Source organism: Dunckerocampus dactyliophorus, chromosome 2 (assembly GCF_027744805.1).
Source record: "Dunckerocampus dactyliophorus isolate RoL2022-P2 chromosome 2, RoL_Ddac_1.1, whole genome shotgun sequence".
In the NCBI taxonomy this organism is placed as follows: domain Eukaryota; kingdom Metazoa; phylum Chordata; class Actinopteri; order Syngnathiformes; family Syngnathidae; genus Dunckerocampus; species Dunckerocampus dactyliophorus.
Genome location: NC_072820.1, coordinates 47262622 through 47280005, shown reverse-complemented (window position 1 = coordinate 47280005; position 17384 = coordinate 47262622). Strand labels below are relative to the sequence as shown.

The 17384-nt window shown below is 41.1% G+C and overlaps 1 protein-coding gene across 6 annotated transcripts in view; it reads left to right on the top strand.

Moving 5' to 3' along the window:
- LOC129177834 (rho GTPase-activating protein 21-like) overlaps positions 1 to 17384 on the top strand; it is a 95368-nt gene that overhangs the window by 58431 nt on the left and 19553 nt on the right. For all 6 annotated transcript variants that reach the window (XM_054769363.1, XM_054769362.1, XM_054769361.1 and 3 more), the window contains 2 exons: positions 3639 to 3739; positions 11279 to 11391. In XM_054769363.1, coding sequence (XP_054625338.1) covers positions 3639 to 3739; positions 11279 to 11391 — 214 coding nt within the window. The remainder of the gene's footprint in view (positions 1 to 3638; positions 3740 to 11278; positions 11392 to 17384) is intronic.

Below are 17384 nucleotides of genomic sequence, written 5' to 3'. Positions count from 1 at the left end.
TTACATTACAGTACACTTCAGTACATTCACGTACCCGCAAAAAAAGTCAAATCATGGATTAGGTACACCACAGATTAATTGCTTTATTTCCAGTAGGACATTTCAAAAATATTTGGAACCTACAGTGGAACCTCGGTTAGCGTCTGCTAATGTGTTTTTTGGTTAAGGTAAAAAATTGTAATTGTAAATAAATATGTAAAAAAAAAATTGTAAATAAATGTTGCCCCGTGCATACATTTTCTGGTTAGCATACAATATGGCACGCATCTGTCATGTTATTAACACACTGCATGAGTCCAACTGTTCTTCGTGTATTTTTATCACACATCCTTTTTACATAGCTGGCTAACAAAATGGCAAATGAAAGCTACATAACAAGTCTATGAAGTCATCAGCGGTTGAGTCTCAAAAATGTTAACACAGAACAAGTTTTTATAGTTTACATGCATGAAGCAATTCTAAATGCATATAAATAACAAATGAAAGGGATAAATTAACATGACGCAACTGAGGTTCCGCTGTAATATAAATCAACCTTTGTTTTAACATTCGTGATATCTCCCTTTACTTTAAATCCTCTCAACTGTTTAGCTAACAATTTCCCAGATTTTTCACCATGTACATACTTTTTTTTTTTTTTTTTAAGAGTAAAAAATAAAAGTGTCTTACTCCTGGACAGGTAGCGTTCGGCAACGTAAGTTGAGGCCAGATCAAATTTGATTTGGTATTTTATATAGATAACGGTTCTTCGATTGAGAGTATTGTCCATCTACTTCCTTAATCTGATCTGCCGAGTGTTTCTGCTGCTTATATTCTTCAGTAGTCCAGCCTTTCGAAACCTATTGGTGATAGTGGATGGTTGGCGGTCCAAGTAGTCCAATGTGCTGGATTTGCATTATTTCTTATAGGAAAACTTTATTCCGTTAGCGTACGTATGTTATGGTTCCGTGATTGGCTGTGGGGAACAGGCATACAGGCACACATTGCACCACATACATGCAGACACTTTTACTCCGAATCCTGTGTGCAGTTTATTGACGTGGCGGCACATTGAGGGGGCACACTCCATGTGGCTGCTTGCCTCATTTTGCCTATTATATAGCGCTCATTGCTAGTTCAAACAATTAATCAACAGGCATTCAAACTTTCCTGGAGAGTTTCTGGCCCTGATGAAAGACTTTATGGCTGGACAGCAGGAAAGAGAGGAATATCTGCTGTCGGAGCTCAGAGGCCTCTGAACCTCACTTTCACCTCAACCGCACCCCTGTAGAATACTGGAAGGGAGACTCCTGGAACTTCCTGGAATCTCCGGGAACCACAACCTGCACCCCAGTTACAGACTACACCACCTGCTGTGAACCGCAGAGATGGTTCAGCAACCTCCAGCACATGGACTGCAAGCAGTCCCAGGATGGGACTTCAAAAGTTGCCACATGACGGACATTTTGAGGTGTCTTCTTTGCCTAGGGAAGAACCACCTAGACTGGAAAGGGACCATTGAGGACATTGCTCCACTTTGAGCGTATTGCAAAAACTTGGAGATGGCCAGAGAGCGAGTGGGCCTGCAGTTAGTTCTGCTCTGGTCTGGGAGGGTACTGGAATGAGGACAGAGCACAATGCTATCCAGACCTGAAGGCAGTGTTGCTAGTCAAATTTGACATATCCACAGAGACATACAGACGACACTTCCGGGCCTTGACTGTACCTTCCGGTGAGAACCCCACCGAGACGTATCACCACTCGAAGGGCCTCTATTGGCGGTGGATAAGGCCTTAGGAGCACACCAAAGAGGAGGTGGTGGAGACAATCATCTTGGAGCAGCTGCTTCAAGTTCTTTCAATGGATGTCTGGAGCTGGGTGATAGAACATGAGCCCACGGAGGAGTTTGGAGCTGCCAAACTGGCCATGCAGTACCTCAATGCTCACTGCGGTGGACCAGCAGCTCTCTCCTTCAGTGCATTGCAGCATCCCGCAACCCAACCACAACAGCAGGACAAGCAGCAAATGGCTGGTAGCTCCAACAGTCCCACAACCCAACAACCAGCCGGTAAGAATGTAATTTGATATCATTGTCAGCAGTTAGGCCCCATATACAAAGCTAAGGTCACAGTGGCTTGCCATGCACCTCGAGCAGTGGAGATCAGGAAGGAAGCATACAACGTTATAAGACTGTCTATCTTCATGGACAAAAGGTTACTGCCTTTGGCTTCATATCGCTGGTGAAGCACATCTTGGTGCCTTTTAATCGGGTGAACTACAGTAGACAGACAGACATTTTGTGTGTTCATGGAGACAAACATCCATACCCAAAAACTGATTTAAATGTCACCATAAATGACCAATCTTATCTACTGACTTTTGTTGTGGTGGAAAACCTACAGGTGGATGGTTTTGGGATGTGACTTGCCAGTACTTATGGACTGTAAAAAAGGAGAAGGGAGAGAATGCTAGTGCTAATATGCATTGAAAGATGGCTTGCCCGGTTGTTACAAGGGCCCAAGCTAAAGCTATAGACTTTGACGATAGTTTGTGAGAGGGAGGAATAAAGGGACCAAGGAAGTCAAAGCACCAACGGCGTTTTGAAACAAAAGGTTTGGTCACAGAAACGGGGTGGAATGTGCCAGAAAACATTGCAGACATTCAGAAAGCTGATGAAAGTTTAAAACCTTTATGTGCTAAAAAGTTGATGTGATCGGAAAAGAGAAGTTTATTATAGAAAATTACATTTTGTATGCAGTCAGTGACACAAAAAATATGTGGTTGTTACAACAAGCTGGGACGACACAAAACCTTTTTGCGGGTTAGCTCTCTGCGATGCGGCGGCACATAGAGGGGGCACACCCCGTGTGGCTGCTTGCCTCATTTTGCATATATATAGTGGTCATTGCTCGTTCACACAATTAATCAACAGGCATTCAAACTTTCCTGGAGCGTTTTCGCGGCGTCCCCAATCAAACATGGCACACATCACCCAATTTCCTAAAAGGCATTCCGCACTTCCGCAACGCCACTTCCGCCAGCGAGTGTATTTTTCAATTTTATTTATTTAATTCCAAAATATGGGTTTATTGGTGTTGTAAGCATGACATTTAGTTGGATATTGTTGTTTTTTTTTTACAATTTTGCAAACTGTGGTTGCAAACTTATAACCATGTGTTTGGTTAATTGATGAATTCTGTTTTTTTTTCCTTGCCTGCGGTATATACTGTATCTTTGTAAATATTTTTCCCTACTATTTTTTGGTACTTTTCCCCACATTGTTGTACACATTTTTCACTGCCCTGCACTACCTGAAGAGCACAATAAACACCCTAAAAGTTATTTTTGCCATTATTTTCCTCACTGTTGTGAAGGACTAGTGGTAGAACCCCGTGAGAGCTTGAGACGGACCTTCAGGAGCGGATTAACGACACTCACCAAGGTTCCACTGCATTGTATTTTAAACAAGCGTCATTATTGTATTTTTATTTGAAAAAAAAAATATTACGTAATATAATATTGTTTTATAATCGTACATGTTTCACAAAAATATGTTGTACAAATAATGGTCTGTCACCAATAGATGCCCCCAAATAATGAATGCTTTTGTTTTGTACTTATTTGTACATTGATGCAATATTGTATATCATTTGGAGCAGTCTTACAGGGAACAAACCAGATTCTTCTGCTGGAAATCATCGTCTGATTCCTCCCTTCCTTTTGGCTGACAACCCCTCAGTGAATCGATCATCCAAAACTGGTGCGTACAAACATGCCTTTGATGTCTGTGTGGTCAGATACTGTATGTACAGTAATAAAGTTCTCTCATCTAAATGTGGTCAGAAGTTTACATACACTCATCACAGGGATGAATGTCATTCTGTAACTTTCATTTACCTGTCATTTCTTGGAAATGTTGTAATTTTAAGAACGAGAATTGGGTGCATAACTTGAAAATGTATTTCAGATTGTTTTTCTGATTCACACAGGGTCAGAATAGACATACAGTTTCAAATATGTACAGTACTTCACCTATATCTTTTAATATGTGGTCCCAAAGGTTCCAGAATGTCTTTTAACTTGACAAGGCCAAGCCCTGTTAATTTCATTAGTGATCATGATTCAAGTCCAAGAAACTCAGTGAAGATCGAAGAAGACAAGTTGTTAAAGCCTTTTGGAGCCATTTCTAAACAACTGTAGATTCCATGATCATCAGTTCAAACAACTGTACATGCATACAATTTAGCTCAAATAGGTTCATTTTGTTTTCTTATTGAATATAAGTTTAGTTTCTTATTTTCAGATAAGTATTTAGCTATGCTGCTTTTTACCTTGACATATTTTGACTGCAGTCACCTGCAGTCTTCCTCAGAAGTGTCCTTATTTGGATTCAGTCAGTGTGTTAATTTTTGTCATAGTTTTCATCAATTACCTTTTTGCCCCTGATGAAAAATGAGACGTTAACTAATCAAAACAAATGCCCGTTGACAAAGATTACAACAAAATTGACTTGACACTTTCATCTACAAATAAAAACGAGGCAAAATTGTTGACAGAAATTAAATCCAAATCATGTCTAATTTCGTCCTATACACAAGAGGGACAAGTTAGGAATACAGTTGTGGCCAAATGTTTTGAGAATGATACAAGTGTTGATTTTGACAAAGCTTGATTCTTCAGTGTTCTTAGATTTGTTTTGTCAGATGTGACTATGGTGTTCCCCAAGCCACTTAGTTATCACTTTTACCTTTGGGAAGGCATTGTTTGTCACTAAACTGTTCTTGGATGGTTGGGAGAAGTTGCTTTCAGTGGTTGATTTGGTACCATTCATGGCTGTGTTGTTAGGCAAAACTGTGATTGAGCCCACTCCCTTTTCTGTAAAGCAACCCCACACATGAATGATATCAGGAAGCTTTACTGTTGGCATGTCACAGGACCAATGTTCCTCCTAATTTTTCAAGTATCTGAGCATACACAAAAACAACCTGAGCCTGCCTTGGACCTCTGTGAACAGCATCAGACGTACACACTGTAGTATCACACCTGTCCAAAGCCTGAGAACAGAACTTCCCTTCTGTCATATTTTGTATATGACTGGTTTCAAACAGACAGCAAGGAGAATTCCACAATGTAGCTTTCTTTATTCTATACCTCAGACGAAATAAGCCATTGTCTCATACAATTTACCATCCGAATCTTGTAGAAAACCACTAGTTCATAATTTTATTTTCAATTTATTTTCTCGTTTACCATTTGTGTTGTTAATTAGGGATACTATGTTCCCTCCTTTAACGTGGAGGTTAGAAAAAAAGACCAGTGTTAAGTGAAAATGTAGTAGAAGTTGATTTTTTTTTATTTTTTTATATATGTTTTTTTGTTCATTATATATTTTTTCGTTTACAGAATGTTTTTTTGTTCAGAGGATATGTTTTTCAATTTATTATTTGCGACTTTTTCATTTACAGTGCATGTTTTTTTGTTTACAGGATTTTTTTGTTTATTGTTTTTTTCATTTACAGTATATGTTTTTCCTTTTAGTTTTAAGGCTGTAAAAACCCTCACCACACATTTTCTACACTTTTCTCAGACAGGAGAAAATGTGTATGTTGCGCATAGATGGTCACGCGTTGGTCCATGGGCTGAATCAGCGATGTAGTGTTTCCAAAATAAGCCTGTCTCCATCCATATTAAAAACTTTATCCCCCTTCCTCGATGATGGCTTTAAATTTGCTTATGTTTGCCTCTGCCACGGCATCCGCAGAGGAAGCCTCTCTGTGGTCTTGCTGCGGACAGATAAAACCCTTTTTGCATCCTTGTTAAAATGTATTACTGTTGTCGTCCTTATGTTATTTTCCTCCTTCTTTATGGTACGAACCGAAGATGCATTTATTCTGTAATTATCCCGTAATTCTCGTATCCCCTGGCAGGGCGGCACAGCCACACTGCTAGCGATCTAAGAATTATGTAAATTAGGCAAGCTGAACGCATTCTGTACTGTACAGGACACATGGCATGGAGGAGATTGATTGATGGTCTATAGTCCCTTAGCCAATCGGGACGCAGAAGACAATGCAGGTTCTTCCTGAAGGCCCTGTCACACCTTGACGATTTAGCCAGCATACGCCAACGTATGAAAAATGTGGCCGATATGCTGGCGTACGTTGAATAAGTTATGGGTAAATTTTGTATATGTTAACAGCACGCGGAAGCACGCCGTCATACGTCTAAGTGGTCCAAAAATTTTGTGCCTGCATAAAACTTTTTGACGTATGTTAACGTATGATTCATACGTCCCGCATCCACGGGCAATAAGTTATGCCATCGTTGACACCCGTTCACACACGTTATTTGTAAGTTATGCACTCGTTATGAAGACGCTATGTATACGCCCAAAATTGCAAAAAAAAAACGTCGGCAGTTCGATGTATGCCATCAAAATGATCACGTCAGGCATGCGCTGGCTAAATCGTCAAGGTGTGACAGGGCCCTTAGTGGATCAGGACGCAGAACACAATGGTTGATACGCTGTAAAAAAAATTTAAAAAATGCTACACTGTAAAAAAAATTGCACACAAAAAAAATCTGCGTAATAGCGAGTCTGCACAAAGTGAACCGCGTTGTAGCGAGGGAACACTGTACATTAATTTCCTTATTTGACTTTCACTTTGTTTTAAAGCAGCCTGTTGTGGCACTATTTTATCCTGGAAATGTACTTTAAATGAATGCCATGTTTGTTCTATGTGTTTACTTTTGTCTAAGTTAAAAATGTAAAGTAACTCTCAACCGACCTTTTGGTCCCTTCAGCTACACAAACTCGGCGTAACACTTCTTGTAGCTGGTGCAACACCGGCCATCAAAATAAAAGCACGGCAGTAAAACATGCATACTTAGAAAATCGGCTTGCTTGGCTTTGCAGCATGTTTTATAAAGCAGCCCTTTCTTATTCAAAAATGAAAAAAACCTCACCCAGTTTCACCTCTTGTTCTTCTGTTTGCGCATACTCCGACAGCGATCCGTCCATCCAGCCATCGATTGGAATAAGTTCATTTTCATGACAAAGAGGGACTTTGCAATTCTCTTCAGAACATTCTGGAGTATGTGCAAATTACCAGCATAAAAACTGAGGTAGCAGACTTGGTGAAAATTAACATTTGTGTCGCGCTCCAAACTTTTGGCCATGACTGTATATTCAATCACAACTATAGCTGTGTGTGAGAAAGGGGGGCGGAGTTGACTTACAGCAGCGATCCAATCAGTATTACCACAAGGCTGGGGTAAGGCTGTTGGAGTTTGTACCAGGACACTGTATGCTGCGATAATATAACAAGTTACTGCATTATGTTGCCTGGGAGAAAGACAACTTACGGACACATTTCACATGTGGCGGCTATGAAGAACAAGATACTGTGTAAACCTTGTGGGAAGGTGAACTAAAGAGAACTGACAATTTCTACAATCTGTTATTTTCATATGTTTATTACTGTTTTTATTGCTGAGAAAGAGCAGAGTTGCTTTGTAGATGGCTACTGTGTTATGCAGAGTTGATGTATTACTTAATACAGTAGTTGTACTGTGTCATTATAATTCATATGATATTATGAATCATCTGAAATTTAATTTCTGGTCAAATATAACAGTCAGGTGTCAAATTGTTGATTTATTTATATATTCATTGAGAGCAGCTCTACTTTAATGAGTTTTATTGTTGAGATGTTTTGCATGTAGCCTAAATAAAATTAACATTGGACTTAGTTATTTGGATGTGTTACCACTTTACCAGAGTCTGAAAGAAGACCCAAAAGAAACAACCCTGAAAACAAAGGAAATGGATTCCAATGTTCAGGAACAAACCAAAAACTACCAAGTCCAACTACCAACTACCAAGTCTGCCATGAACTGAAAACTGCTGGAACACCAGTGTCACTGTCCACAGTGAAGACAGTTTCACATCACCATGGACTAAGAAGGTGCCAACCAAGAAAGAATCATCTGATCCAAAATCAAGACCTTGAAGCTGGACTGAAATTTGCAGCTGTCGCATGGACAAGCCAAATGTCTTCTGGACAAAAATGAGATGGTCAGAGGAGACAGTGGTTGAGTAATTTGAGACTGTTTTGCTGCCAGTGGTGCTGGTACACTGCAACTACCTCCAAATTCTTCAAGTTTACCTCAAATCAACAGCTAGGTAGCTAAAGCTTGGACACAAGTGTGTGTTTCAACAGGACAATAATACCAAACACACATCAAAGCTGGTTTTGGAATGAGAAACGCAGACATTCATCACATTACTGGAATGGGCTTCCGAAAGTCCTGACCCCAACCCTATTGAACAAGCTGGGTGCCGGGAAACCAACCAGTTTAAATAATGCTACAAATTCTGCCAAGAAAAGTGATCAAATATCCAGCCAGAATGAAGCCAGAAGCTTGCTGATGGATACGAAAAGCGTCAAGGAAATTTGCTAAGGGACATTTCAATTAAAGGTGCCGTCCCTCTTTGGCTCTAAACCACACTTTTTTCAACCAAAAATGATAACACCACCACCACTGGCTAGCAGATGTCACCAAGAGTGGTTTAAAGAACAGATTGAACAAATACATGTCTATATTTATTTTATTATTTAATTCGAAGTTAAATTTATAAAAATTAAGTTGGATCCAAATAAGAGAATTGGAGTGCACGGCTTTCGACCACATTGTTTGGTATTCACGTCAATGTCCATGGTGCGTGCACAAATACAGCATAAATTACATAACCAAGGCAGACAGCATCTCTAATCAGTCAACCTTTAATTTATACAGCACTTTTAATGCAAAAAATGCGTCACACTGTAACGTTCTGTTTCTGTTTGGACCCTGAAGCGGAGACTGAGGCAAAGTATCAACAAAAAGAGTTCTGGTCATTGCAGCAACAGAAAGAAGCAAGGAAAAATTAAATACACCATTAACTAAAATTCTAAGCAACAAAAAATAAAAACGGGCCGCGGCAAAACTACAAGCCTGACAGGTAGAAGTGCTGAAGAATAAGCTAGCATTGGGTGACCATATTTTGAAGACACTCAGCCTGGCAATGAGATACTCAAATGATACTTGGAAGTTTTTCCCAAAGATGCCTTATGATTTCCATCCATCCATCCATTTCCGATGCTGCTTATCCCAATTAGTGTCCCAGGGGTATGGTGGAGCCTATCCCTGCTAACCGGGCGAGAGGCTGGGTACCCTCCCTGGACTGGTCCCCAGCCAATTGAAGGGCACATATAGACAAACAACCATTCACACTCACAATTTAGAGTCGCCTAACATGCATATTTTTGGAATGTGGGAGGAAAACGGAGTACCCGGAGAAAACCCAAGCACGAAGAACATGCAAACTCCACACAGATGTCCAACGGAGATTCGAACCCAGGTCTTCCCGATCTCCTGACTGTGAGGCCAGTATACTCGGCCACCGTGCAGCCCGCCATATAATACATTCAATACAGTTGAAGTATGGATACTGTGTATGGATAGAAAGTTATTTTACAAAATACTATTTATAACCAAAGACACACAAATTTAGATTCTCAGCTCATAGGTTACTCAACATGTTTTATTTTGCCTAACATAATATGCAGCATTGTGCCCTAATGGTGCTCGATTTAATAGCCCATGAGAAACAATGAAAACCACAACATTTTCATTACTTTGTAAAAAAAAAAAAAAAAAAAAAAGGATGGCCAAGTGACCAAGTCAAGATGTGAAAATGGGACATTTGGTCACCCTAAGCTAGCAGCCATCCATCCATCCATTTTCTTGCGCTTATCCAGGTCTGGAGCAGCTGTCTCAGTAGGGAAGCCCAGACTTACCAGACTTCGGCCGCCTCTTCCAGTTCCACCGGGGAGACACTAAGGCGTTCCCAGGCATAATCCCTCCAGCATGTCCTGGGTCTGCACTTGGACCTCCTCCCAGTTGAGCATGCCAGGAACACCTCACTAGAGAGGCGTGCAGGAGACATCCGGACTAGATAGCACAAGCAACTTTAGCTGGCTCCTCTGGATGTGAAGGAGCAGCACCTCTACTCCTCCCGGATGACAACCTCCTGACCCTAACAGCAGGTGATCATAATGACTAACCATGGAAAGATAGACAGTGGATAATCTGTTTATCTGCTGAAGCCACAAGGCTTAAGAAGTGGCATACCCGGTTTATTCAAATGTTTATCGAATTCAGAGAGGAGTGATTGATCAAGAATAAGACCAAAAATCAAAGATTGTTCCTCGAGGCTGTAACTCTCCCAGTCAACCAGGAACTTGTAACCCTTGACTACTAGAATAGCCATGATCGTAGATAATGGTTAGATGTCGATCAGCTGAGGAGGAGCATGAAGTACTGCCGAAGGACTTAGGACACTTGAGAAGAACAGCGCAGGGATTAATCATTCACTCTAATTCAAACGGGCCAATAAAAACTAAAGGAAAGTTTATTGGATTCAGTGGGAAGTGGAAGGTCCTTGGAGGAAAGCCAAAGCTTTTGGCCAGCTTTGTAGCTGGGGCCGGGGTTGTTGTGGTGGTTAGCAAGTCTTTTATTTCAGTCAGCAGTGTGGGAGAGGGCAGCACAGGTGTTAGGCCAGGCATGGCGGTCACGGCGCAGGTGTGACACGATGGAAAACTGAAGCTTCTGACTCTTGTGAAGGGAATGTGAGAGGTTGGAAGCCATAAGCAGCACAGAAGGGTGATCGTCTTTTGGCAGCACTGGCAAATGAAGCGACGGCACAAGTTAGCAAAACCCCTGTAACTGCTCCCTTGGTTTTGGAGGACATTTGAGCACAGGCTGGATTTTAGTAGGATCAGGTCTAATTTGGCCCTCCAACGAGGAAACTTAAGAAGACATGTCGGCGATGAAAAGCAAGTGTGGTTTGTCGTTCTGTCCAGCACCAGAAGGGGAGAAACAAAACCAGTAGAAGGAAAATGGGAACTTAAAATAAAAGATAACAAAATAGAAGATGAAGGCAAGCTCGAAACATGACACAGGAAAAAAAAAAGTTATCCAAATAAATTAATACATTCAAACTTGTGCACCCAATTCTCTTTTAGAAAAATCATTAAAAAGGTGTATGGATTCATTCAGTTGTGAAAAAGAATGGTTCAAAGGTAATACAATATTCATGCCAATGATGTGTATGTAAATTTCTGACGGGAACTGTACGTAGTTATGTAGTATTTAAGGGTATTTTGATCAAACACTGAATTTGCTGTGCCCATACCAATTTTGGACATTAAATAAAAAATGTAAGCATGCCTGTGTCTTCTGTGTCTGGACTCAGATGACAACAAGGCACCATGGGGCATTAATATTATGAAGAAGTCCAAGAAGAGAAGCAGTTCGAAGGCTTTTGGTGTGCGCCTCGAGGACTGTCAGCCTGCTGTAAACCACAAAGTAAGCCCAGATTCTTCAGATGATTTAATCTTTATTTCTTTACTCTCGTGACAAATATGCTCTGCCCATTTCAATCAATATGTTAATTCAGGGGTGGATGGTGTAAAAACTAAATTAGAAAAATGGAGCAAAAGGCAGAATGTGAAGACAAAAATCTGAAATGTTGATACTAATAACTAATTATTATTATTATTAGGTTTTGTCCTGAAATATGTAAATGTGTAAATAATATTTTCCTTAGCATTTAGCATAAATTAAAGCAATGTAATATGTAAAAAAGTGGCCCCTGCATCTGTTAATTTTTCAGTATGCGACCCTTGGTAGAAAAAGTTTGGACATATTAATTTAGTTACTTTAATTTCATCTTCAGATTTTATTTAAGGGGGGCATGTTATTGAAATGGCCCTTTCAATTGCTTGAAAATATTTATGTCTCTGGAGTGACTTCCCACCCATCAAGTGTAACCACAATAAAATGTTAGTTGCCATTCCAGAAAATGTATCCGAGCGAGCCACTCTGAATTTCGGCTGACTTTGATGTCATACCAAGTTTCTTTGTCCATCTCCCTGGAGGAAGATCCACTATTGTTTTTTCTCGCAAGCGTGTGGACTACACTGCGCCACTATCATGTCAAAGCCAAAAGCTAAGCAGGCAGCGTGTTTCACATCATAATATGGCGTCCTAGCCAGTCACAAGAAAAGTGGATTCATTTTATTCATGATGTCAAGGTACCAGGTTCTGTCAGCTATTTTTTTTCTGATTGCTACGAAAAACATTTGACTCTTTCACCAACCTGGGTCGATATAACTGGCAATGTCAATAAAAGATGGATCAATACCAACTGACGATGGAAAAGATCCAGTTAAGGGAACTGTATTCCAAATGATTCCGGTCTACGTTTCTTTACGTTTGCCATTTATCAGACGCGAACATTGTGAGTTGATATAACTTTGAGGATGAACTGCATTCAAAGTTATCAGCATTACCATAATTTCCAGACTATTGAGCGCATCTGAATATAAGCCGCACCCACTAAACTTACAGTACTGTGCAAAAGTTTCAGGCAGGTAAGAAAAAATGCTGTAAACTAAGAATGCTTTCAAAAATGGAAGTGCTCGTTTATTTACACCAATTAACAACAGGCATTGAATGAACAGAACACCGTTTTTGAAGGCACTGAGTTAGTAGGTTGTTCCAAACATCTTGGAGAACCGACCAAAGATCTTCTGTGGATGTATGCCTCCTTAATCCTTCTATTTCTTCATGTAATCCCAGACACACTCAATGATGTTGAGATCAGGGTTCTGTGGGGGCCATGCCATCACTTCCAGGACTTTTTCTTTTTATGCTGAAGATAGCTCTTAATGGCCTTGGCTGTATGTTTGGGGTCATTGTCCTTCCATTGTCCTCAGATGGTATTGCATGATGGATAAGTATTTGCCTGCATTTCTCAGCATTGAGGACACCATTAACCCTGATCAAATCTTTAACTCAATTTGCAGAATTACAGTCCCAAACTTGTAAGGACCATCCACCATGTTTCATCGTTGCCTGCAGACATTCATTACTGTACCGCTCCTCAGCCCTTCACTGAACATGCTGCTTTCTGCTACAGCCAAATATTTCAGATTTTTACTCAAAAGCCCAGAGCATTTTGCCATTTTTTTGCACCCCATCTCCTATAGACAACTCCTAAAGCAAGCTCCCCCTGTAAGTACAGCTGTTAAAGTGTGGAATGAAGAAACTGATCAAGTACTTCAGGACTGCTTTGGCTGCACAAACTGGGATGTGTTTAAAACTGCAGCGGGGAGGGAAGATTGTACTGTTGATTTGGATGAATATGCTTCTGCTGTTACTGGCTACATTAGCACATGCATAGAGACTGTTAGCACCACCAAGTATTACAGAAAATACACCAATCAAACACCCTGGATGAACTGTGATGTAAGGTCTAAGCTACGTGCTCGTTCGACTGCATTTGTCATGGGCACCGCTGAGGACTATAAAAAGGCCAGATATGACCTGAGGAGGTCCATACGAGAGGCCAAAAGACAGTACAGACAGAAGCTGGAGGGCTACTATTCCACCTCAGACCCTTGGCGCAAGTGGGCGGGGCTCCAGCACATCACAGACTATCGACAGCGGAGTAGCGTAGCCACGTCCAGCCAAACCACACTTCCAGACGAGCTGAATGAGTTCTATGCCCGCTTTGACACCCAAACTCCTGATGAGCAGAGAGGGTGGCTGGACTTGGGGAGCACACAGGACTCACCTCTCATGGTGACATCAGCTGATGTGCGCAGGGTTCTGAACAAAACAAACCCACGAAAAGCAGCAGGCCCAGACAACATCTCAGGCCGTGCACTTCGGGTTTGCTCATCAGAGCTAGCTGATGTGCTTGCTGACATATTTAATCTGTCACTTGCACAAGCATCTGTACCGACCTGCTTTAAGTCCACCACCATAGTGCCCGTACCCAAGAAGAGCAACGTGACCTGCTTGAATGACTATCGCCCTATAGCACTCACTCCTATTGTTATGAAGTGTTTTGAAAGACCCACATCAAAAAGAGCATCCCGGCCACTGTGGACCCTCTACAGTTTGCATATCACCAGAACCGGTCCACTGATGATGCACTGGTGGTGTTGAAACGTCATACAGAAGAGAGGTGGCGGACCTCATAGCTTGGTGTCGTGATAACAATCTCCTTCTCAATACAGATAAGACTAAAGAGATGATCATTGACCCAAGAACAAGGGAAAAGGAGCCGCATAGACCCCTGTTTATTGATGAGACTGAGGTGGAGAGGGTGAAAAAAATCGAAAGTGTCCTTACCGCCTCCATCACTGTTTGGTACGGTAACTGTACAACACGTGATAGGAAGGCACTCCAGCGGGTGATCAAGACCTCACAGAACATTGTTGGGGCAGCCCTCCCCTCACTGCAAGACATTTATAAAACTAGAGTCCTACGAAGAACACACAACCTCATCAAGGACAGCACACATCCACAACACTCATTATTCACACTCCTACCGTCAGGCAGACGCTACAGGAGTTTGAAGTCCAGGACCACAAGGCTGGCAAACAGCTTTTACCCACAGGCCATCAGGCTTCTCAACGAAGCACTCACACACGCCGCACGCAACACACGCACACACTCATAGCACTTTATTGATTGATTCATTCATTCATTCATTCCTTGATTCATTCATTCATTCATTCATTCATTCATTCATTGGTATTCAAGTCTCTTCTGTTGTTGTTGTTTAATTTATTTGTATTTATGTTTCTTATGTTCGTATTCATTTTCTTGTTTTCTTTCTTTTTTGTGAGAATGAACAGAACAAGAATTTCATTGCATAGCAGAACCACCTGTTTTACTGTGCATATGACAATACAACTCTTGAATCTTGAATCTTGAATCTATGTTTTCGTGCATAGTTGAGTCACGTGGTCTTGTTTCCATGTCGGAGGCTTTTTGGCTGCAATTCATCCATGAAGACCATTTCTGACCAGACTTCTTTGGACAGTCGATGGTGTACCTACCCGGGTCCCACTGTTTTTTTACAGTTCTGAGCTAATGGCGCTGCTGGACATCTTCCAATTTTGAAGGGAAATAAGCTTGATGTGTTTTCATCTGCTGCACTAAGATTCCTTAGCCGACCACTGCATCTTTATGGGTTTTGAACAGCACATCTTGAAACACCAGGGAGAGACCTTGCTGATGCAGTATAGACCTTGTGTCTTGTGCTCAGTCTCGCCATCACGTATGACCTTTGACATAAAACTCTCTTCTACAACCTCACCTTTGTAGCAAGGTTTGGCTGCTCCCCACCCAGTTTTAAGTGTCCTCCACAACTGGTTCTGTTTCAGTTAATGACTTGTGTTTCAGCCTCCATGTGCATTTGATGATCATTAGGACCTGTGTGGTATAATTGGTTGATCATACACCTGACTCCAATCCTACAAAATCCCTGACTTGTTGCAAGTGTACCTATAAGAACTGATGGTGGTTTGAAGGCAAAGGGTAGTGACACCAAATATTCATGCGATGTAGATTTTTCTTTTGTTAGCTCACTTTGCATTTTGTAAATTGATAGAAATGAACAATCATTATTTATATTCCTGTAAGTATTCTTAGTTTATCACATTTTTTCACACCTGCTTAAAACCTTTACACAGTACTTATGTACACATAGGCCGCACCTGTCTATAAGCCGCAGGTGTCCACATGGTAACATGGGATATTTAGTAGACAGAACAATGTTACACAGAAAGTTCTTTTTAACTTTTAATTAAATAAATGTTTTTCTCTAGCAGTGCGTGTAACACAAGTTAAACAGTAGTCTTCCAGTAAGTAATTCATCGCTGTCTTCATATTCCTCCTCCTGCCTTTCGGTATTGAACAGCCTCATAATTCCTTTGTCAGTGTCTCTCTGTCATTGTCACTCTCAATGTCATGTTTGTCTCGAGTTTGTGCTGTCTTCATCATGTGAGTAGTCGAGCCTTTCAAACCTGTTGGTGAGAGTGGATGTTTTTGACATTGCTCCATGTTGTCAGGATCCGCTAGCAGATTTTAACTTGAAAGCTGCATCATATGCATTTTGTCCTGTGTTGTCCATGAGGTTGTGTGCATGAAGCGCAAAATGGCCGTTCTGAAGTACACGAGATGTCATTAGATTAGAACGTGACCATAAAGTAGCCGCATAACTGAATAAGCAACAGTCCTCAAAGCGTAACAAAAAAGGAGTGGCTTATACACTGGAAATTATGGTACTTTCCGGAGTTGTAAGGCCTTTTTTGTTGTTGCTCTGCTAAAGGAGAATATACTGTATATTACGTCTTTGGCAAACAGGAAATATTTGCAGTACGAGGTAACATTGGTCCAAACAGATTGTGAGTGGATGAGCCTGCAGTTGAGCGGTTACTATACGCTCAAGTATCTTATCTTTCAGCTGATTAACAGGAAGGGCGCAGTTACTCATTACTGATTCCTTTTTTCAACATTTTATTTCTATTTTAGGGGGTTTTCACGTTTTTTTTACCTATGATCTTGAATGTTTGATCAGCTGATGAACAGCCTGTTGCATTCAATGCTTGTTTGCAAAAAATTGCTGACTGAAAACATTTATTGTCTCACTCCCATTTCTTCTTTTCGCATTTTGAAGTTCGACTTAGAACTTCCTGAGATCCAATAGTACAAAATGTAAATTCTTGCCATTTTTTCTTCAAATTTTGATCAGGAACCAGGGTTTGGATCCCAAAGCAGAGGAGAACAGTCTGAGTAGTAACAAAAAATCTTTAATACAAAAAGTGTCCTCACAAAGAGGTAACACATACAGATAACAAGCAGTCCAAAGATGTAACACAAAAATCTACAATAATGAGAACAAAAAGCACTTGCAGAAAAAGGTGCAAGGAAAAAATGTCCAAGTATAAAGTAAGGCGCTGCTGAGAAAAGTCAAGCAGGATAAGAACAATCAGTACTTAACTGAAAACAGCTGCAGGCAACACAAGGAGAGAAATAACTAGGCAGCAAGGCCAAACTAAAAGCCAGAATATCCACGGCGCGGAGCGCAGGTGTGCATGAAGGTGCAATCTGGCATCGAGGAGTAGGTTCAGCCATGCTTAAAAAGCCAGTGGAGATAACGGGAGGCAGGTGTGCGCTTTCAGCTCCGCCCCTGCCTGACCAGCAGGTGCACTGCAACAAATGGCAGACAGACGGCAGCCAAGCAACACCACAGCACATGACAGTGCACCTGTTTTTCAGTTGGAATGTCCTTATTTTGTCAGAAAGGGTAGATTAGGGTGGACTGACCAGCTTCCTTCATAGTCAGGCCATTGTTCACGACATGGTCCACCAAAGTTGCTTTTACATCATCTGAAGTAATGGTATTTAAATGGGCTCTTTGACTGCGTCTTCCTCTCGCTCTCTGTCTTCCTCAGCCACTAGCGCTCCCTGCCTCATGCTTGCAAAATTGTCAAAATGGC